The sequence below is a fragment of the Hyla sarda genome, chromosome 2 (genome assembly GCF_029499605.1).
Source record: "Hyla sarda isolate aHylSar1 chromosome 2, aHylSar1.hap1, whole genome shotgun sequence".
Lineage (NCBI taxonomy): Eukaryota > Metazoa > Chordata > Amphibia > Anura > Hylidae > Hyla > Hyla sarda.
Genome location: NC_079190.1, coordinates 156,627,453 through 156,651,965, shown reverse-complemented (window position 1 = coordinate 156,651,965; position 24,513 = coordinate 156,627,453). Strand labels below are relative to the sequence as shown.

The 24,513-nt window shown below is 43.4% G+C and overlaps 1 protein-coding gene across 1 annotated transcript in view; it reads left to right on the top strand.

Annotated features, from left to right (window-relative positions):
• The window catches only part of DZIP1 (DAZ interacting zinc finger protein 1), an 89,865-nt gene that overhangs the window by 52,208 nt on the left and 13,144 nt on the right, over positions 1-24,513 (top strand). Inside the window, exons 10-14 of the mRNA XM_056555599.1 lie at positions 4,198-4,260; positions 5,820-5,959; positions 12,318-12,516; positions 18,713-18,866; positions 24,053-24,103. Of these exons, the coding sequence (XP_056411574.1) occupies positions 4,198-4,260; positions 5,820-5,959; positions 12,318-12,516; positions 18,713-18,866; positions 24,053-24,103 (607 nt within the window). The remainder of the gene's footprint in view (positions 1-4,197; positions 4,261-5,819; positions 5,960-12,317; positions 12,517-18,712; positions 18,867-24,052; positions 24,104-24,513) is intronic.

Sequence of the window (24,513 nt, the reverse complement as noted above, 5' to 3'; positions counted from 1 at the left end):
GGAGGGATCCTGTGCTTTCAGACAATCGTCTGCTTTATTTACTGCTACGTCAGGTCAACTACCATACACTTCCCACTCCGTGGATGGAAGTGCAGGTAAACCACTGCCGAGGTGTAGTTCTGAGTGAGTTACCCCATGTTGCTCCATGGGCCTTATACAATGCACCATATACTGGTTTGCAGGTTTCCCTGCTATACCAGGTCCCTCTCTGCATGCCTGCCACTCTCACTGCTGAAGGCTGGTAACCCACTTTCAAAGTGTGGTTCTGAATGCGGGACCCGGTGTGGCAATGGCCCCTATGCCCTATAGCCAGACTGTGTCTGCATGGTTTCTAATCCACCAGGTCACCTCCCCCTTTCCTGTCGCTCCTGTAACAGCATCCCGGTCACTAACTTTCCATGTGAAGTTTCACAAAGTTTGTCTCTGTGGGTTCATTGAACTGGCTATACCAATGAGACTTCCTTCATCTCTTGCATCTGCGACAGCGGTCCTGGTGTAGGGCACCATTAGGAGATGAGGTATGGGCTTTTCCTACAGGTTCCATGGCTTTTCATGGCAACGGCAGCACTCTCTGTTCCCCTTTCTAAGAGTGCCACGTTGGTCTGCTAGGGACATGGTTGTGCCACACCATTGGGTGCTGAGTCTGTCTTTCATACAGCCAGACTTTGGATGTCTGTGATTCCTTTTATGTCTGCAGTCTTGCTTGCTCACTACTATCGTGAGGTATCCGGTATCCATGTCTATGTTGGCATTCCTGGATTCCTGTGCAGGGTGGCTCAGACTTCTGCTCGGTTGGCTTACACACGACCAGATTGGCTTTATTGGTGCCCATCTGGTTCAAGGTTTCACCCCAATGGGGTGTTCCTCTTAATGCTGTTGGTTGCTGTGCACTTGTGTGCTTCTTCCTTGCATTTGTAGTCACATCTTTGGCCAGTTCCAGTGTCCAGGATTCCGATCCCTATGTGGACACAAATTGGCTCCTCAATATGTACTCGCAGAGTTCCTACATCCACCCAGTACTTTGTCCGTTGCCCCAGGGCGGCATGACCCTGCTCCTTCAGTGCCTGGTGCACTTTTAAAATCCCCCTTCCACGGGGGTACGGGGATCAGGGGGCTGGTCAGTGCCTGAGTTTCATTTCGACCACCCCTTGTTTTCCCCTCCGCTAGGGGGACTATTTAGCTGGTCGCTTTCTACTACCAAGATGGAGCCATCTCTCTCTTCCCACTTTATAGGTGGGATATCTGGCTGGGCCCTTGTTTTTCACTGAGAGCATTCAGAAGAGCCTTTTGCTGTCTCTGCCTGTGTGCTTACTGCCCACTATTGCAGCCTGGCTCTCTTCCTTTTTCTTGGTTATCTACTTCTGCTCAGGCAGCCTTGGCACTCTCCTCTGTTGGAGGGGTTTCTGCTATCATGTATGGCTTGGCGACAGCTGGTCTAGCCACCGTCTGTCGTTTGGGTCCTACCATTGCTCTCCTCCCACTCAGCACAATCTTCCTGGTAGGGTGTGTTCTTCCTTCCCTTTGATGGTGTCAGTTGCGCTACACTGACACCACAGTCTTCTAGAGTAGCTTTCCTGTGCCCAGAGCCTGGGAGTCCCAGCCGGGTTCCCTTTTGTTCCCCCTCCGTTCCTGTCCTGATGGGTTATCGCTTCGGAATGCTCTGGTCCGCTTGAACTGCTGGGACCCAGGACCAGTTGGTCTCCTTGTCTTGGACACTCTCCTAGGATCCTGTGGAGTACCATCTAGGTCAGCCCTCCTGGTTCTTTGGGCCGTGACGGTTGAGGTCTCGGGCATGTGTAGCAGTTTTGCCCAGGCTTCTCCACGATCCCATTTATGGGGCGGTCTTTCTATACCCTAATTCTTCTGTCTTGGCACTGATGTTTGTCACCTGGAGCATTTTACAGACATTGGGTTTCCTTACCCTTCGAGTGTAAGTCTTCCAGGAGACTCAGGAACCTCCAATTCCCATGTTGGCCACTCCAATGTTCCGGGTTACTCCTTTTCAGGGCCTTCCGCTCCTTTCTGGGCCTTTTATTCTTCGGTGTTCGTCTTCCAGGTGACTCAGGAATCTCCAGCTCCCATGTCTGTCACTCTGGTGTTCCGGGATGTCCCTTTTCTGGACATTCCGCTCCTTCTTGGCCATTGTTCCCTTCCATCTTCTCCTTCGGGGTCCATGTTATCTCGAGATGGAGAGCGTTCCGGTCGTCTGGATTACACCAATTGAGCTATGTCCTCCCATGTGCTCGTGGCAGACTCTTGGATAGGGGCAGATGTTCAGATCTTCGATCTTCCGCACCAGGCCTCTCTAGAGCCGGTTTCCGTCTCTTTCTTTTTTTTCCGGTGATTTTCGGGCCTCCACCTCCTGTGCTCCCCTTCTGCTCAGGCGTACATTGTTCTCCCTGGCTTCTTCGACTATGTTCTCTTTTATCGATTGACTCTGGATGGGGTTATTTTGTTGTGCTGTTTTCCATTTTTGTTTCCCAGCTGGGCTAGCCCTCTGTCTGGTTCTTTATTCCTTAGATTTGATTCCTACTTCCTTCCGGGATGGTTCTGGACCCTCTGGCTTCCTTGTCGACTTTTTCTTGTCTCTCTATGAGGACCGTAGATTTAGAGTCTCTGAGAAGGACGGTCCCTTCCTTTGGCATCCCAGTCCATCTCTATGGACAGGGGATCATCCGGGAGCTCTGTTTCTAGGCCTCGGTTTTCTCTGGCCTGGGGTCTCGTCCGCAGGCCTTACGGTCGAGTGGGTTTGGTCTCTGGTGATTGTTTTTCTCACCCTAGGGGACTGCTTTGGAACGTCCCATCAGGATAGATATGTGTACCCCAATGAAGAGCGACCGAGAAAAGGAGATTTTTGTACTCACTGTAAAATCTCTTTCTCGTAGCCTTCATTGGGGGACACCCCACCCACCTTTTCTTAATTTTTTTTGTCCGGATACTCTTTTCCGGTTCTGGGCGGGTATATCCTGCCAGGGAGGAGCCAACATTTTCCTAGTGACAGTGCCTCGCAGTGGCAAGAGCATATACCCATCAGTATTGGTGTCCCCCAAAGAAGGCTACAAGAAAGAAACTTTACAGTGAGTACAAAAATCTCCTTATTTGTAAGCATGCTCTGTGACCTGCACAAAAGTATGGGGGAGGCTGAGCTGCTATTGTTTTCTTTATATAATGGGGTCATCTTTTACTGTAATTCTGTACAGAGCACCCCCTCCTTTTCATCACAGACAAGACAGGAAGTCTCAGTTTAGCTGTTAATAATACAATGAATCATAAGAAAAAAAACATCAGCAAAAAGTATTATAAAATATGTTTACTGAGCAGCAACCAGAGTAATAAAAGGACTACAGTACCCAGAAAGATAATTATCAGAGTAAGGGTTATTTAGTTTAGAAAAAAGACTGCTTAGGAGCGACCTAATAACTCTGAATAAGTGTATTGGGGGGCAGTACAGCGATCTCTCCTATGACCTATTTATAGCAATTACTGTGTCTATATTATGGAGTCATCAGGAAGGTTTCTACACCAGCAGAGATTGGGGTTCTTTACTGTAAAAGACTAAACTCTCTGCCAGAGGAAGTGATCATGGTGAACTCAAAAAAAGAGTTATTATGAGGCCTGGACATGTTTCTAGAGTGTAATAACATTACAGGCTATGCTAAATAAATTTATAGGGATAGAAAGTTAATTCAGGGATGTATTCTGATTGCCATATTTGGAGTTAGGAAGGATTTTTGTTACTTTGGTATGGGGGTAATAGGGATACAGACTGAAAAAAGGAATGGTAGTCCAGCGCAGCAGCTCAAAGCAAGACGTGTATATTTTGAGGATGATAGCACGTAGTACAGCAGGTAAGCATGGAGGTGACATGTTTCGGCCAGGCACCTGGCCGAAACGCGTCACCTCCATGCTTACCTGCTGTACTGTGAGCTATCATCCTCAATAAAAGCACTTCTTGCTTTGAGCTGCTGTGCTGGACTACCATTGCTTCTTTCAATTTGTGTCTTCGTGAGTTCCACACCTGTTCTTGACGCGGCACGTCACGCTGGAAGAGCTGACTACACCTCTCTCCATTTGCTTATAGGGATACAGATTGAACTCTGGTCTTTTTTCAACCTTATGAACTGTGTAACTATGACCACACCTACACTTCCAGGCTTCCATATAAGTAATACTGCTTTCATTTGTTTTATTTATTAGCTCCAACACTTGTGCCAGTATTACAGAGTGTTGAACCAACAATAAGTGTACCAGTAACAAGAGGTAAGATAATCATTAAGCAATACAGTTTATAAATTATGGTGAGAGGTTCAAAGGCTTTTAGTTTATAGTTCATATTTAGACACTGGAATGATCCACACTCACAAGACAGCATTTGCATCAGTATTTGATTGCCAGTAGTTTGCCAAAAACTTCTGAGCTGTAACGGAAAGATTTCTACTTCTTCTGTGTTTACCATTCACTCCTAGTTTTAGGATCCAAATATTGATGCAAATGACTGCCTTGTGAAAGTGGCTTAAATATGAAGACTCCTTTTCTATTCTGCTCTCCTAGACTCAGCTCTGCAAAAGTGCTGTGGTATGAATGGGCACAGGTGAAATGATAGAGGCTCCTGGCTCTTCAGGAATTTTGGAGAATACAGTTGTGAAAAAAAGACAGAATGTACTATGTAGGCTTCCAGATGGGACATTTTAGGGTTAGCCATGAAGATTAAAGTATCACGCTATGTATACAATCCAAAGTATTAGGATATCAGTCAAGTTTAGTTAGCATTTATTAATTAATTCAGTGGACATTGTAGCTCGACTTAAAGGGGTAGTCAAGAAAAAAAAACGTCTCCCCTTTTCACAGGATAAGAGATTAGTGTTTGATCGCGGGGGGTCAGACTGCTGGGACCCCTGTGATCTGCCCCGCTTCCTGGCTCTCTGACAGAAGCACGTGCTACAGATGACGCGCACTTCATTCATTCACGCACACGCGTTCGTCTCAGAGAGCCATGGCACCAGGCAGAAGATTGCAATGGGAGTCCCAGCGGTCGGACCCCCCCCCCCCGCGAACAAACACTTTTACTCCATCCTGTGGATAGAGGATAAGTTGTTTTTGCCAGACTCCCCTTTTAAATATATAGGTGTCTTTATATCTAGTATATGTTCTGAGGAATGTTCTGGCTGTCCTTTTCCCATGTGCTCCTTGTCAGAGCAGGCACAAATACTGGAGCCTATTCAGGAGCTTGCTGAAGAGAGAGGTAAAAAAGCTTGCCATGTTCTGCATCTTGTGGTGTTTTGTATTCATTTTGCATGTTGACTTTTGTTCTTTTGGGTACCTGTCAAATTGAAGAACTGGGTTAAGGCCAAGCTCACATTTGTTGGTAGTGGTGAGACACAAAGCTGCAGTCAACAGAACAAGAGCAAACAAATATCAGAAAATGTGTTGTTGTTGTTTTTTTTTGTCAGTGTAGAATCCATAGTACCAGTTTATCTGTCAATTTCTCTCCCATTTTTGACAACTGCAAAAAACAGAATGCAAATTTTAGAGAGCAGAGTTTATATTAATATATGTTGTCTGTAGGTGGCAGTACATTCAAAGATTTGCGCCTCTCAACTCTCAAAATCATATAATATAAAGTTACTGTTTGTAATTTAATAGTACTATTGCATGGACTAAGTGAGGTTTTTTTTTTGCATGTTTGTGTGAATTTATGTAGGAAAACTTGTTTCTGTATAAAGTTACAAAACTCTTGTCATCAATGGGTTAAATATTTCTTCTATACTACTTCTTTAGTACATAGTAAGTTGTCATCCATGGTTCTCTTGTAATTTCAGACTTGGACAGTGAAGAAGTAGCGAGCACCAACAAACTGTTGATAAATTCTCTGAAGAAGAACCCTTCAGTAACCAGAGCACTTCGGGAAGTCTTGGAGCAGGGGCTGGTGGAGAAATTGGAGTCCTTGGGAGTTAAAGCGGTAAATGAATGCTAGTTTTATGAGCATTTTTCAGTATAATAAATATATATAATCTATATATAAATATATATAATAGATAGTATAATAATATTCAGTAAAGTAAATATATATATAATATATATATATATATATATATATATATATATATATATATATATATTTGTGATCGGGGCTCCATACGTGTACTAGTGACAGGAAAGATTGCCTACATACCTATACAAGATCTTACCCTAGCATAGCGGTCTGAGTTGTGCCATAACCGCGCAATGAGGGCACGCCTATAGAGGGCAAAAAGCAACCATGCAAGGATGAATACAATTCCTGAAATAAAACATCCTACATCCAGCATCAATCTTCACATACCCGAAGTAGACTATACCTAATGTGCTGAAAGAGTAGCCCTGACCAACTAGTGACTACTAGAGGTGGTAACCATACCTTTGAAACCGTGGTAGTAACGTCCATCTGTAAAGAATCAACCTGAGAATAACCTTCCCTGCCAAATACTAACTGAACTATACCTATCACCATCCCTACTTGTGACATTACTTCAAATGGACACGGAAAGGCTAACTTCATGGCAGGTCTGACAAGCACCAATCCCCTGCTATTTAAGAGGCAAAAACTAAACTGACAGGTAAATGACAAGAAATACCTATCTACCTGATAGATCGTGTGGGTCATGTCACATGACAAGGTTCACGAAGGCACCTTACCTGATTGAGACTGTAACAGACATACCTAACTAGCCACTGTACTGACCCAACTGGACTTGGAAGTGATGACCCATTGCAGATGACAGCTCCCTGCGAGAGCAACATATCTGTAGACGTGACCAGTGTTTAGATGAACCATCATGTCTGTAGACCTGACAGGTCTTTGTGACACCGTCGTGCCTGAACCCGTCACAGGTCCCCGCGGAACCATCGAGCCTGTAGACATGACAGGTCTTTGTGAAATCATTGTGCCTGTAAACGTCACAGGTCTTTGTAAACCACTTTTTTTTTTTTTCTCAAATACGTAAGTGTGAAATGCCATATTGAGATTGTATACTATCTGAAACGTGTCAGATTACCTACATAACCATGTCAAATCAATTGCTCTGAAATGAGACAGCAGCAACCATGATTCAATCCCCGATCCTAAAGAAATGAGTCATGAAACTGTGTATTAAATGCAGAATATATCTGCAACTAAATGCTGGCCCTCCTTAAAAGAGAACGTGCAATTATGCCAGATAGTTGAATCTGTGTACTATAACGAAATTATAATGTCATCGAGAAATACAACAGACGAGGTTGTATCTGACCTGAAAACGTGTCAGGTCATAACAAATATAACACACGACAAAATTGCTCTGAAAACGAGTCAGTAGCAACTGGCATTACCCCTTTTAACCTGAAGAGGAGTCAGGCAACAGGGTAACATCATGAGTATTCATGACAAGATACCTGTATGAAGCTGGAGTGTTGTTCTGAAGGCGTGTCAGTAACAAAAATGACCAATTGTGTCCAATACCCTAAGCAAAGGATCTACCTCCCCTGTGTGCACCACATGAAACATGTTAACCGTATGTGCGGCATAACCTGCTAACAGTATACCCAACTACAAGTCGCTACTCAATATGTTATTGCTCTGAGACATGTCTAACAATAACCTATGTGGTGCATCCCCCCCTGCAGACGTAGGAGGTTTAAGAATATGTGCTCGATATATCTGCAATGAATGTAAGCACCATATGAATACTGTAATCGTGTCTTGTAAATATATGTACAGCCAGAGGTGCAACTGCTATTCAACACTAGGAACGAATGCACATAACCTACCCGCATACAACTATGGTAGTATGCAACAAATGCTGTGTACTGGTGCATGTATCATACACAAGCTGGGAGCGTAAGTACCGTGAAAACGTAAGGAACGTTATGAATTTATGCTCTAACATCATTATGAGTACCTCATACATGCCTAGAAAATAAAGTGTAAACATATCTAAAAAGATAGACAACGTGCAACTATGCCGGATAGTTGAATATGTCTACTATAAGTAACTGATAACGTGGTCATGAAATACCACGGAGGAGGCTGTATCTGTCCTGAGAACGTCTCAGGTCGTGACAATGAACCACAATGTAATTGCTCTGAATATTTGTCGGTAGCAACCGACATTAACTCCTTAAGCTGAAGGAGTCAGGCAAATAGGGCAACATCCTAACAAAGCTGTATAACCTTTCCGTATAAACATTATGCACGAATATGCAGTATGAAAGCTATGAGCATGAGTACAGTAAAGCTACGGGAGCATATGTGTAGTGTAGACTCTAAGGATGGAAATGCAGAAAAACTATTACCCATGTGCAGTACAACAAAATAAAGCTATGAACGTAACCAGACTATGAGCGTAACGTGCAACTATGCCAGAGAGTTGAATCTGTGTACTATAACGAAATAACATAATCGAGAAATACAACAGACGAGGTTGTATCTGACCTGAAAACGTGTCAGGTCATAACAAATACACCAACGACAAAATTGCTCTGAATACGAGTCAGTAGCAACCGACATTACCCCTTAACCTGAAGAGGAGTCAGGCAACAGGTTAACATTGTGACTATTCCTGAAATTGGTTGCTCTGAATGTGAGTCAGTAACAACCGCGATTCAACCCCTGAAGGAATGAGTCAGGTGACCGGGCATTGAACAGCCGATTAGTGCCACTAAAATGATGACCACCCTTGAACGAGTACCTCTGCCGGATAGTTGAATATGTATACTATATCTAACTGATAACGTAGTCGTGAAATACAACAGAGGAGGTTGTATCTGACCTGAGAACTTGTCAGGTCATGACAATAAACAACAATGCGATTGCTCTGAACGAGTCAGTAGCAACCGACATTGACCCCTAACCTGAAGAGGAGTCAGGCAATATGGCTACATCCTGACAAACCTGAGTGAACTTTCCGTATAAAAGACTATGCACGAATACACAGAATGAATGCTATAAACATACGTACAGTAAAAGCTACGGGAGCATGTGTGTAGTGTAGACGCTATGGATGAACATGCAGAATAAATACCATTACCCATGTACAGTAAACACTATGGATGTTAGTGCAGATAACATAACAGAATGAATGCTACATGTACGCAGAATAAGTACTACAACGTGTCAGCATAATAATTACTACCATCGTATGTACAGAATGAATGCTACGAATGTCCGTGTAGTGTATTGCTACAATTCTATGTGCAATATACATGACGTGAACATGTCTGTGGTATGAATACAACGAGCGTGTATGTGGTATAAATGCTATGAGCGTATAGTGATATGATACTATGAGCAGTATAATGCTATGAGTATACTTGCGATATCAATGCTAAGAGCGTATGTGCCTGATGTAGGCCATGTGTATGTGCAGTATAAACGCTACAAGTACATGTGCAGTATAAGCGTCGAGCATATGTGCTACGAATTAATATGTGGTATGACGCTATGAGGTATGAGTACTATGAGCAGTATAATGCTGTGAACATGCTATGAGCGCGTGGCCACAACTGCACGAAACAGCATGACACTATGTGTGAGAACCATAGGAAACCTGCGTGTATGAATGCGGTGAACATGTGAACAACAAAACCATGACCGTGTAACCAATATAACTGCCATGAGCGTATGAATGCGGTGAACGTGTGAACAACAAAACAATGACCGTGTAACCAATATAACTGCCATGAGTGTATGAACCCTGCATGTATGAATGCGGTGAACGTGTGGACAACAAAACCATAACCGTGTGACCAATGTAACTGCCATGAGCGTATGAACCCTGCATGTATGAATGCGGTGAACGTGTGGACAACAAAACAATGACCGTGTAACCAATATAACTGCCATGAGCGTATAAAACCTGCGTGTATGAATGCGATGAACGTGTGGACAACAAAACAATGACCGTGTAACCAATATAACTGCCATGAGCGTATAAAACCTGCGTGTATGAATGCGATGAACGTGTGAACAACTAAACCATAACCGTGTGACCGATGTAACTGCCATGAGCGTATGAAACCTGCGTGTATGAATGCGGTGAACGCGTGAACAACAAAACCATGACCGTGTAACCCATATAACTGCCATTAGCGTATAAAACCTGCGTGTATGAATGCGGTGAACGCGTGAACCACAAAACCATGACCAATCAACCAATACAACCGCCATGAGCGTATGAACCGTATGAACCCTGCGGTGAACATGTGAACAACTTAAGAACCGTGAGAGTGTGACCACTATAACTGCCATGAGTGTATGAACCGTATAATTGCTATAGGCAGTATACTGCCGTAACCAGTATGAAATACCATTAACATATGAACCGAATGATACTTTGAGCGTATGAACCAGTGATAATTACGACGTGTTTGATTGCCATGAACGTAACATGGTAGAAAGAACGTAAGACCGTGAACATGCCAAGAATATGTGAACAGCATTAATGCCAAGTTTGTGGACCGTGTAAAACACCAGTGAGTGAGAGAATAACCATGAGGTGAACAGCATAAACGAGTTTGCCCAGTATAAATGCTGTGAATGTATCGTCAGTGAGTATATGTACCGTATATAATGATATTAGCACATGAAACTGTATACATACTAAGCGCGTACGAGCAGTGTGCCATGAGCGTATGAATTAACCATGAGAGTACGGACAATAAGAAACTCATGGAGTTATCAAACCGTGAAGATGCTCTACTCGTGTGCACCTTGTACCAGTAATGCGTGTATGCCCATAATAAACCAAGCGTATGAACCGTATGGATACCATGATCGTGCAAATAACACTGTGTATACTATGATTTATTTGGATGTAGCCTATGTTATATCTCTACAGAGCATTGCACCCTACTATATACTATATTGAAACAAGACAGTCTACAGAGCACTGTATCACCACACACAGCATATGCTACCCTGCAACGTGATCCTCTGCAGAGTATTGCACCACACCAAACAGTAAATGCCACCCTGTGTTGCAACGAGACCCTTCGCAGAGCACTGCACCACACTGGACATGCTAACTGTAACGACCCTCTGCAGAGCATTGCACTATGCCCTATATAATATGTTGTATTGAAACCATCCCATCTGCAGAGCATTGCACTAACTGTATAAAGTTTGTTTATAATGAGACCATCTGCAGAGTATAGCACTATACTGTATATAGTATATATTATATTGTAACAAGACCATCTGCAGAGCATAGCACCATAGCTGTATATCATGAATACTATATTTTAATGAGACCATCTGCAGAGCATTGCACCTTAACTATATATCATGTATACTATATTGTAACGAGACCATCTGCAGATTATTGCACCATAACTGTATATCATGTATACTATATTGTAACGAGACCATCTGCAGAGCACTGCACTATACCGTTATACAGTACATGTTATATTGTAACGAGACCCTTTGCAGAGCATTACACTGTACCGTATACTGCAAGGGCACCGTATACCCCGCAGAGCACCGCACCACACAGCAAAAGTTATATTGAAACAACTCTTTGCAGAGCATTGCACCACACTGTATACAGCAAACTTTATATTGAAACAACCCTCCGCAGAGCATTACACTATACTTTAGATTAACGATAGCAGACAAGCTGACAGGACCGCATAACGAGGACTGGGCAGCTGCCGCAACCTGTCCCAAGGGCATAGACAATTGTAGCTGTGTGGGTGGCGGGCAGTCCACATGTCGCCATGAGGCAGCTAGCGGGCTGCGCGAAATGCTGAGGCCGCACCACCCCCAGCAACGATTTAACTCACCTGCTTGCCGCTCCTGGCCCCCACTACCGCTGCGGGCAGAGCCAGCCAGAACCATACCTGCCCAATATTACCTTATAATCAGAGTGAGACAGCATCCCCAGATAAGACAGCCAGCGGAGCTGCCAGGATGCCGCACCTGCACCCCCCAGACTCATGATCAGCAGCTCTGAAGATTTTTGTGGGAGATTCAAACACCAGCCTGCCACAGGAAGCAGAGATTCCACAAACGACACGTGCTCCGCCCCTGTAGGAGAGGGGAGAGTTATATACACACGCCCCCACCTGTTCCCAATGAGCCCCACCTGGAAGTGCAGGGAGCGATAATTACTTCCGCCCCTCGCACAAACACAGCCCATCAGGCTTTATACATATATGATGAATAGTATATATGATAAATAGTATAATAAAATCTGACTGTCGAGTTTACAGATACAGTTGTTGTTTTAATATAGAAAATATGTTATGACAGATTAAGTCATTACAGATTATAACTAAAGCTACATTTTGTCATCTTCCAGGGTGCACGTGGAGTCCCAAGTGATCAGTTTAACAGAGTTTTGGACACAGTAGAAACTTTGAGGGAAGAAAAGGAAAAATTATTACCAGAAATACCACAAATTTGGCAAAATCTTAACAAGCTTGTAAACAAAAAGGTGGAACAACGAGCGTCCGCATCATCTTTGAAACTTAATTCCAGCTCTCAACTTTCTACTGATGGTAAGACAAACACAGTTTGTATTCCTACTTGCCATAGATTTACATCCCTAGGCCATAGACCTCAATGAGCCTTTAGTTGCGTTAGTAGCTTGGGTTAACCATATGCACAGGGAAGACATGCAAATTTTAAAAATCCCTGTTACCCAGTGGACACCAAAAGTGTGTCATTTTGGCCTCCAGTGGGTATGTCTCTGGGTTTCGATTCAATTAAACAATAGTGTTGCAGGCTGCTCTATTCTATACAGAAGCATCTTGTAAAAAAAATAATGGGAGACAGAATCCCTCTGATGTCCCTCTGATTGTCTAGCCTAAAATATTCTAACATTTAAGGATTTCCAAATTTAATCTTCATCCACAAAGGCAAACATTGGTAACACTGTGCACATTAGACAAAACAAAAACCTGCTAGGCTGAGCACTATATAATACTGGACAGCATCCCTAACTTTTTGTTTGGAGCCTACTGCTTCATAGCACCAGTTGCCTGACCTGTCTTAGTGGACTTAGGTTTCCTCCAAGCTGCAGCTCCTATAGGCCTAGCACTGCCTATGTCTCACACTTGGGTGACTTTTGCTGAGAGACCAATATACATATACTAAATAAACAAATGCGGCAGGAAAAACAACAGCAGGTAACCAGAACCACATCTAGAAAGGAGAGTGACCGGAGGCACTTCAATGGACTGCAGATTGTGCAGGTATACAGAGCTTCAAAATAAATGTAAACATAAATAGGCAGTGAGTTTAGATATAAAGGAAACGTCCATGAACTGAGAGACCCCCCAAATCCCACCAAAGGCCATCTTGCCCCTTAGGGCCTATCTCGACCCAAGCTATATGCATGCGCCCAAGAACCCCACACCATATGAAATTTAGCCCTAATCCAGCATGAGCAATGAGCTTCCTGGCCTGGTAAAGGACACAGATGACACCTATTTCCATCCCAGAGGGCTCCTTCCCCCATCTTGTATGGCCCAAAAGGCAGTACTGCCCTCCAATACAAAAGAGGACAATCTCACATCATATGAAATAAATGCGCATCTTAGTGTACACAACTTGGACAGGCAGAATCAGGTCTCATGCCAATCCTATACCTAAGTACTAGGGTTGTATACACTCTATGAAAAAGGAACAGCTGTGACAAACGGTTGGCCTCAGATAGTGATAATGAAGTATGGGACAAGATAGTAGTCCATTCCTCATCAAACAAAGGTCCCAAGTCAGCAAAGAAAATTTGTCATGAGAGTAATGCAGAAAATCCTTATAGAGCCGAAATATAATTCCAGTGGAATCTGAAGAAAAAACAAGGACTCCAATATGCCATTAAAGCAAATCTCCTGCGATCTCAACCTACCCTGCACTTCGAAGACATGTCTAAGTTGCAGGTAACTAAAAAAGAAAGAATACAACAGCGCCAGTTCCGTCCATAGAACCTCATGATTTTAATGCACCATCTACACGCAGCTATTCCAATCTGAATATCTCCCTCTGCTCCCCAAAAATCTGACAAATCAGGGTATGCCACAATGGTGTAATTTTATGGCAACCTTACATTCCTAGCATAGCTTTTGCTTTGTCCTCACGCAATAAGTTAGTAGTGTGGGTAGAATCAGGAGGTCTCATGAGCACGCCAATTTCTAGAATATGAAGAGGTACATGACCGCCATGCTTAGCCATACACAAGGAACCAATGGGACCCAAGCTATGAATTCTTGGCAACATAGTCATGGTTAGAAGGGGTTATCTGAATTTCCAAGTCCTGGCAATAAGTTGTATCTTGGAGACTGCACTCTGAGGGATAGGAGGGAGCAGATCTAGTGTCATTAAGACCAAATTATCCCAAATAATTAATAGGCCAGAAAAAGAAACAAAGATAAATTGTATAACAGGGGCTAACGATTTTTCAGTATCTCCCAAAAATGATAACATATCCACATACAATGCTATTTAGTCCTTAATACTACCATAATGAAATCCCACTATGCAGCCATGTCCCTTGCTGCAGTTGAGAAGAGTCAGATAGTCTACCACTTACTTATCCGGGCCATCAGTAATGATACAATTCCACTCAATGCTGTCAAAAGCTTTGGAAGTGTTGAGTGGAAAGATGAATCTGGCCACAGCACCCCCCTTAGAAAGACCTGGTGAATTTTGTCCCTGTCAAGTTCTCTAATGAGCAGTTTAACATCCGAGCAAAATAGAGAAATCGGTCTGTAAGACCCGGCAAGAGGCGGATTCTTACCGGGCTTAGGAAGAAGCACCACTATCCCCTCAAGCATAGAACAAGGAAGTTAGTCCTCCAATACTGCTGACTTAAGCACCCGCAAGAGCTGTAGCAAAATGACACCCTTAAAGCTTTTGTACACCTCAGTAGGAATGCCATATGTGCCCAGGGATTTGTGGAGTCTTTTGGAGCCACCTCCAATTCCTCCAGAGTAAGAGGCGAGACCAGCTTGAATCTCTGATCTGGAGTTGAAGAAGGCAGAAGAGTTCTATCCACAAAACTGTCTAGCTCTGCAAGAAAACAAGAGGTTTTAGAAGTGTAAGTGTCCTAATAGAAATGTAGCTTTACCTGCAGAATGCCACTATCATTACATAGTTACATAGTATGGTTGAAAAATGAAAATGTCCTTCAAGTTCAACCAAGGAATTGAAGGGAAGGGGTATGGGTGAATGAAGGGGTGGGATTAGTTATGTCCTGTCCTGTTGAGTCTAGAAGACAGCAGATATAAACCATCCTTTGCCGAGCCTTAGCAATAGATGAAAGCAATTTGCCAGTACCCTCCTCGCTCTCAAAGTTCACTGTCAGACAAAAATCTCTTGCTTAGCAATAACCTCTATGTGCTGCTAATTGTCAGTTTAGGCCTAGATCCATTTCTCCCTCACTATGTCAATGGGATCCAGAATTTAACTACTCTTAGCATCCACAACAGCCTGCTACAAGCGAGCCTCCTGATCCCTGATGCATGACTTATAAGTATGAATAAAGAGGCTCCTCAAAAATGCTTCAAGCGAATCCCAGACCATGGAGACCAAATCCATACCCTCATTTAAAGTCAGCTCCACAGTTTTAATCTCTGAGGTAGTCAGCAAATGCAAAAATAAATGGGTTCAATCTCCATCTTCTAGCAAAGATACTCAGCCTCTCTTACCATTCCCAGCGTGTCTGCATCCCCCCACTACTATGACTATTCTAGAAAGAGGTCCATAAATGGTAGAGTAATAGGAATATTGATTTGTGGAGGGATTGCAAGGTCACCAGAGATCAATAAGACCCACCTCCAACAAGAAGCTAAGCTGCAGCTAACACAATAGGCTGGGACCTAGAAGTGACACCTGTGTCCCAGAACTTGTCCAAAGAAAAATCTAGACACTGATTAAAATCTCTGCACATGAGGACTGAGGCGACAGGAAAAGAAGATAATGTAGCCAGAATCATCTGCAACTCAATACCTATACAAATGTTGGCACCCCTGAAAGTATTTCTCACAGAAAAGGATTGCACTAACACATGTTTTTCTATACACATGTTTATTCCCTTTGTGTGTATTGGAACTAAACCAAAAAAGGGAGGAAAAAAGCAAATTGGACATAATGTCACACCAAACTCCAAAAATGGTCTGGACAAAATTATTGGCACCCTTTCAAAATTGTGGAAAAATAAGATTGTTTCAAGCATGTGATGCTCCTTTAAACTCACCTGGGGCAAGTAACAGCTGTGGGCAATATAAAAATCACACCTGAAAGCAGATAAAAAGGAGAGAAGTTCACTTAGTCTTTGCATTGTGTGTCTGTGTGTGCTACACTAAGCATGGACAACAGAAAGAGGAGAACTGTCTGAGGACTTGAGAACCAAAAATGAGGAAAATATCAACAATCTCAAGGTTACAAGTCCATCTCCAGAGATCTAGATTTGCCTTTCTCCACAGTGTGCAACATTATCAAGCAAGTTTGCAACCCATGGCACTGTAGCTAATATCCCTGGGTGTGGACGGAAGAGAAAAATTGAGGAAATGTGTGAACGCAGGATAGTCTGGATGGTGGATAAGCAGTCCCAAACAAGTTCCAAAGATATTCAAGCTGTCCTGCAGGCTCAGGGAGCATCATTGTCAGCGCAAACTATCCGTCAAAATTTAAATTAAATGAAACGCTATGGGAGGAGACCCAGAAGGACCCCATTGCTGACACGGAGACATAAAAAAGCAAGACTACATTTTGCCAAAATGAACTTGAGTAAGCCAAAATCCTTCTGGGAAAACGTCTTGTGGACAGATGAGACCAAGATAGAGCTTTTTGGTAAAGCACATCATTCTACTGTTTACCGGAAACAGAATGAGGCCTACAAAGAAAATAACAGTACCTACAGTGAAATATGGTGGAGGTTCAATGATGTTTTGGGGTTGTTTTGCTGCCTCTGGCTCTGGGTGCCTTGAATGTGTGCAAGACATCATGAAATCTGAGGATTACCAATGGATTTTGGCTTGGACTGTACAGCCTAGTGTCAGAAAGCTGGGTTTGCCCCTCCCCTCCCCACACTTCTCTTGGGTCTCTCAAGAAATTAACTGATTTTAGCCCGGCCGGGCTCCACGAAAAAAATAAAAACAAAATAAATTGTTCTACACAAAATAGTTTTACTTGTTTATGCAATGTTCTACAGGTTTACCTCGGACCTATCAACATGACCCCATATTGAAGCATTCCACCCAGCGTGAGGCTAGATAGGTCCTGTCTTATTACATGGTTCTTGTTTATTAGTTGCACTCACTTTATGACTGCTCTTGAATGGCTCTTCCTTTTTATACCTGATTTGATATGCTTTCTCCAGATGCGATATCGCTTGATGAAGTAGCACTTGTATAAGATTGCAAAACTGTTTAATATTCCGAATTGTCATCACGTTATTTTGTTATCTCATCTTTCATCTTAATAAAAAGAGATTTGTGAAAAGAAAGCTGGGTTTGCGTCATGGGTCTTCCAGCAGGATAATGGCCCCAAACATATGTCAAAAAACACCCAGAAATGGATGGCAACAAAGCGCTGGAGAGTTCTGAAGTGGCAATCAATGAGTCCAGATCTAAATCCCATTGAATGTAGAGAGATCTTAAATTTGCTGTTGGGAAAAGGTGCCCTTCCAATAAGAGAGACCTGGAGCAGTTTGCAAAGGTAGAGTGGTCCAACATTCCGGCTGAGAGGTGTAAGAAGCTTATTGATGGTTATAGGAAGTTACTCATTTCAGATATGTTTTTCCAAAGGGTGTGCAACCAAATATTAAGTTAAGGGTGCCAATAATTTTGCCCAGACCATTTTTGGAGTTTGGTGTGACATTATGTCCAATTTGCTTTTTTTCCTCCCTTTTTTGGTTTATTTCCAATACACACAAAGGGAATAAACATGTGTATAGCAAAACATATGTTACTGCAATCCTTTTCTGTGAGAAATACATTTTCTTGAAAAATTTCAGGGGTGCAAACATTTACGGCATGACTGGATTTCTCACTGAAAACTGTTCCTTCAAGACAGCAGTACTTGCTAATCCCATCTCTCTACAATGGTCCTTTGGCTCTTGGACAACTCTTCTGATTAGTCATTTTGCTCCTCTGCCAAAAATCTTGTAAGGAGCACCTGGTCGAGGGAAATTTATGGTGAAATGGTTGTCTTTCCACTTACAGTGCTCACTGGAACATTCAGAAGCTTAGAAATGTGCCTGTAACCAACATCATTGTTATGTTTTGAAACAATTAGGTTGTGAAGGTCTTGAGACAGCTCTTTGCTTTTACCCATGATGAGATGTGTCTTGTGTGACACTTTGGCAATAAGACTGTTTTGTAGGCCATCAGTTGGGACTGAAACAGCCGACATTAATTTGCACTTACTAGGGTCTTGATTGCTTTTTAATTACTTATAGTTTTTTGCTGCTGTCCTTGCTTTCCATGCCTTTTTGTACCTACCTTTCTTGATGTGTTCAATATTTTTCCCATGTGTCATTTTACATTATTACACATAACTTAATTTATGAGTTTATTTGTTTTGATTTTATATTTATGTTTGGATTTGGGTTGTTATGTATGTACTACACCGTAGAGACATTCTTGTAAATGGTTGTCTTCATTCTGCCTCTTTAATAATTACTAAAAACTTTTCCCCCTGTAAACCTGGTTTGAGGTATATCTACAGTGTAATATTTTTCTCTTTTCTCAGTCTTTTCCACATTTAAATCCTCTACTATGGGAAGTGCATCCTCTGCTTCATTGCCCAGACAGAGGAAGTCCAGAGCATCAATACTAACATCTTCACAAGAAGAATTACATGCTGAAGCAAGGTGTTCCATCCCAGTAATGAGCTCCACCCTAAAGTAAGACATTATCACTGAAGAATTTACATGTGTGGTTTGGAATCTATGCATTATGCAGTTGTACTTGAAAGCTTTCATACCCTTAGAGAATTGGTAATATATGTTAAATTTTTAAAGGAAAACTGTCAGCCTGTTCACCCACACTAAACCACATACACTGGGTTATAATGTGGGTGAACAGGAGTCCAACGAGGGGTCACTTACTTAAATATGTTCAGTAGATCCTGAGATATTCCCCCCCCAGAAAAACCTCTGCTATATTCTGTGAATTGCGCACAGGGTGTGTGGCTTTGCTGGCTTAATTTACATATCCATTGTCTGTGAGTCCACTTCACTAGGATACGCGCGATTCACTGAATATAGCAATGGATCTTCTGGGGGAAATATCTGGACATATTTAAGTAAGTGACCCCTCGTTGGACTCCTGTTCACCCACACTATAACCCAGTGTATTGGGTTTAGTGTGGGCGAACAGGCTGACAGAAAAATAAGTAGGCAAAATGTGTCTTACTGTGTATTGCCCTATTTAGCATCAATAACAGTGTGAAGTCTTTGTAATCATTGTCTGTGAGGCCTCACATTCTGGTAGTATAGCTGCCCATTTGTCTTGGCAAAATGCCTCCAGGTCCTGCAAAGTCTTTGGTCATGTTGCCTAAAGCTCATGTTTAAGATCTCTCTAGAGTGGCTTGATGACATTAAAGGGGTAGTCCAGTGGTGAAAAACTTATCCCCTATCCTAAGGATAGGGGATAAGTTTGAGATCGCGGGGGGTCCGACCGCTGGGGCCCCCTGCGATCTCTCTGTACAGGGCCCCGGCTCTCCGGCCAGATAGCGGGTGTCGACCCCCGCACGAAGCGGCGGCCGACACGCCCCCTCAATACATCTCAATGGCAGAGCCGGAGATTGCCGAAGGCAGCGCTCCGGCTCTGCCATAGAGTTGTATTGAGGGGGCGTGTCGGCCACCGCTTCGTGCGGATGTCGACACGCCCCCTTCCCGCGGGCTGTCGGGGCTCCGTACAGGAGATCGCAGGGGGCCCCAGCGGTCGGACCCCCCGCGATCTCAAACTTATCCCCTATCCTTAGGATAGGGGATAAGTTGTTCACCACTGAGTCACCACTGGATATCTCCTTTAAGGCCAGGAGACAGTGGGGCATTATTATAGAATGAGGCACAGGGGAGCATTATTACAGGATGGGGCAGAGTGGGGAATTATTTCCAGATGGGGCACAGTGCGGCATGGCCTGCAGTAGGGGCATGGTTTGTGCATGTACATAGTCCTGCAAGTCCAGAAGAAGCACTGCAGGAGGTGCCCTACCAGAACTTTTTCAGAACCCGTGGCTCTAATGTTTACCTATAACAGAGCCACAGGCCAAAACTAGTACAACTTCTGTCTCCCAGCATGTCAGCTTCCCCAGGAACTGAAGCCTGGACCCTGCACCTAAGACTATATAGTAAAAAGATCAGAGTGTAGGGTTGCAGGATTATGCTTTCAGCTCCCCAGGAACACCTCCCTCCCACCCAGTCCCCATGTGTGTGTAATAGGGTGCTGGGCCATGGGGGAAACATAAAAAACCTGATGTTTACCTAGCTCGATCTCCCGTTGGTCTGCCACAGATCCAGTTCTCCTCCGAGCAGTGCCGGTATCTTCTTTGTCCTTCTAACAAGCAGTTGTTTGCAGGTGTCTTGTCTTGGACAGTGATTGGTTGAGCAGGAAGGTCCTGAAACTAGCTGATTGTCTTTAACCCCTTAAGGACCAAGCCCATTTTCACCTTAAGGACCAGAAATTTTTGGTAAATTTTTGGCGATACTTGCATCCTTTCTTGGTCAAAAATTCCAAAATTTGATGAAAAAATTGTAAATTTTGCATTTGTCTAACTTGTCAGCTCTCTGCTTGTAAGGAAAATAGATGTTCCAAATAAATTATATATTGATTCACATATGCAATATGTCTACTTTATATTTGCATCATACAGTTGATATGTTTTTACTTTTGGAAGACATTAGAGGGCTTCAAAGTTCAGCAATTTTCCAATCTTTTTTCATTTTTCTATCCAACTTTAATGAAAATTCATCAAACACCTGTGGGGTGTTAAGGCTCACTATACCCCTTGTTACGTTCCGTGAGGGGTGTAGTTTACTAAATGGAGTCTGTGGGTATTTATTTTTTTGCGTTTATATCAGAACCGCTGTAAAATCAGTGCGTACTCACTCCTGAGCCTTGTTATGCTCCCGCAGAACATTTTATGCCCACATATAGGGTATTTCTGTACTCAGGAGAAATTGCGTTACAAATTTTGGGGGTCTTTTTATTCTTTTATCTCTTGTGAAAATAAAAAATATGGGGCAACACCAGAATGTTAGTGTAACATTTTTAATTTTTTTCCACTAACAGGCTGGGATAGACCCCAACTTTTCCTTTTCATAAGGGGTAAAAGGAGAAAAAGCCCGGAGTACGGAGATACCCCATATGTGGCCCTAAACTGTTTCCTTGAAATACAACAGGGCTCTGAAGTGAGAGAGCGCCATACGCATTTGAGGACTAAATTAGGGATTGCATAGGAGAGGACATAGGGGTATTCTACGCCAAACAGGGTGCCTCCAGCTGTTGCTAAACTCCCAGCATGCCTGTTTTGCAACAGCTGGAGGCTCCGTTTTGGAAACACTGCCGTATGATATGTTTTCATTTTTAATGGGGGGTGGGGTGTAAGGGGGTGTATATGTAGTGTTTTACCCTTTATTTTGTATTAGTGTAGTGTAGTGTTTTTAGGGTACATTTGCACTGGCAGAGTTTCCCGCTAGGAGTTTGCGCTGCTGCGGAAAATTTGCCGCAGCTCAAACTTGAAGCAGGAAACTCACTGTAAACCCGCCCGTGTGAATGTACCCTGTGCATTCACATGGGGGTGCAAACCAGCTGTTGCAAAACTAAAACTGCCAGCATGCACTGACAGACCGTGCAGGCTGGGAGTTGTACTTTTGCAACAGCTGGAGGCACACTATTTGGAAAACCTTCTGTTAGGTTCTGTTACCTAACTCAGTATTTTCCAACCAGTGTACCTCCAGCTGTTTCAAAACTACAATTCCCAGCATGTACTGATCGCCGAAGGGCATACTGGGAGATGTAGGTATGCAACAGCTGTAGGTACGCAATTACAACTCCCAACATGCTGAGACAGCTGTTTGCTGTTTGGGCATGCTGGGAGTTGTAGATCTGAAGGGCCACAGTTTAGAGACCACTGCACAGTGATCTCCAAACTGTGGCCCTCCAGATGTTGCAAAACTATAAATCCCAGCGTGCCCAGACAGCAAACTGCTGTGTGGGCATGCTGGGAGTTGTAGTTTTGCAAGATCTAGAGGGCCACAATTTAGAGACCACTGCACAGAGATCTCCAAACTGTAGCCCTCCATCTGTTGCAAAACTACAATCCCAGCATGCCCAAACAGCAAACAGCTGTCCGGGCATGCTGGGATTTGTAATTTTGAAACATCTGGAGGGCTACAGTTTAGAAACCACTGTATAGCGGTCTCAAAATTGTAGCCCTCCAGATGTTGCTAGGCAACTACTCAGCAGCTTCCGTAGGATCACTGCACGGCATCGCCGCACCATGGAGCTGCATCGCCATCCTCTGCTGCCCGTCGCCGATGGGTAAGTGGACCTCAAGCGCCCGGACTACTGTGCGTGGGCAGAACTGGGGAACCGACCTTTAACCCCTCCCCCCCCCCGCTCACGATCTGCTATTGGTCGGTCGCTTCTGACCGACCAATAGGAGGGGTGGCACCCCTGCCACCTCACTCCTATCCCTTCAGGGGGATCAAGGGTGTCTTGGACAACCCCGATTTCCCTTATTTTCCGGGTCACCAGAGACCCGTATGACCCAAAATTGGCGCAAATCGCCGGTGTGAATTCATTGGGATGCCTGCTGATAAATATCAGCAGTCATCCCAGTCCAGTCCCCTCCCGGGGACCGAAATTCCCGCAGGCGTACAAGTACGCCCTAGTTCCTTAAGTGTTAGAGCGTACCTGTACGCCCGTGGTCCTTAAGTGGTTAAAGAAGGCAGCAAACACAACTGGACTGCTTGGTGGAAACAGGATCTACGGCAGTCCAACTGGGGACCAGGACAAGATAAGCATCGGTTCTTTTTATGTTTCCCACCCACCCCAGCATCATATTAAGGGGAAATAGTACTTTATCAGTAACAGTGCACTGAAAAGATCACTGGAGGGAGCAGGGATAAAGGGGAATTCATTATTGGATCTTTTAGAACTACTAGACCTGTCACTATCCACCCCATTTTATGTCACTGTCTGTGCTTAAACTAAAAGCCCCAGCATGCCTTATTGTCTACTACAACCCCCATATCAAAGCTTGAACTTCAAGAACCAGCATGCTCTAGTAAGGACCTGTGACCTAGTAGATCCTAATTTAAAGGAGTACTGCAGTGTTGGAAAATGTATCCCCTATTCAAAAGATAGGGGATAAGTGTCTGACCGCGAGGGGTCCGATCCCTGGGACCTCTGTGATATCCTGGAGCGGAGTTCGGCACATGCCCTCCATTCATCTCTATTGGAGATTCGGATATACCCAAGCGTTCCCATAGAGATGAATAGAGGACGTGTGTCCCAGTGATCAGACACTTATCCCGTATCTTTTGGATAAGGGATACATTTTCCTACACTGCAGTGCTCCTTTAAATTAGGCTCTACTAGGCTGTAGATTTGTACATCTGTACATTTGCTTACTAGAGCGTGCATGCTGGTTCTTGTAGTTCAAGCATAGATATGGGGGTTGTAGGGGCATGGTAATGTACAATACCTATGGGTAAGTACCCAGGGACACTGTACTGATTAGGTGTGTAGCTATGCCTGTCATGTTTTAAAAGTTTTTTTATTGCGATGCTGTCCTCAAGGGGGAAGGGGATGGGAGGTAAAATATGCCTTGGGGTTCATGCTTCATATATTCTTAGACACTAGCTATGTCCTGATTTCAGCTGACTACCTGATTTAGAAAAGATGTTCTCTCAGTGGATTCTCTAGTAGCTGTCAATAAGCTACATTTCTATATAAACCATGCTGTGACCTAAACTTTACAATAAACTAAACTAACTCTTCTACTAAATGCATTAATCTCTGCCCTAAGAGCTGTATTCTATTCATATACTAAAATTAAATCTCATTTAACTTTTTCAAGAACTACGCTGGTGTCCTCAAAGGAAGCTCATGTACTACCATCAAGTATTACGTAAGTATTTTATTATACATACATACACATTCATATTTAGTTTATAAGTGGACTCATTCGCAAAACTACTGCTGGACAGATTTTGACTTTCTAGATACATAGCATTATACATCCTTTATGGGTACATTTGACACTGTTGAAGCTTATTTGAATGTGGTAAGTCCAGCAACACAAACATGCACTAATACAGCAATATTGCCTAAAATATTCTATACACTGTGATCAATCGCCCTAGGGAGGACATCCATTGTCTTACCCCTTCTTGTATCACAACCCATCAGCTCCCACTGTGATGTTATTACAACTGAGGTCCATACAAAGGACCCAGGACTGCCATCAGCAAGTGCCTTTTGGACTTGGTGTTTGCATTATAAAACAAATGTATTCCAATATTTTTTATCATAAAAAAA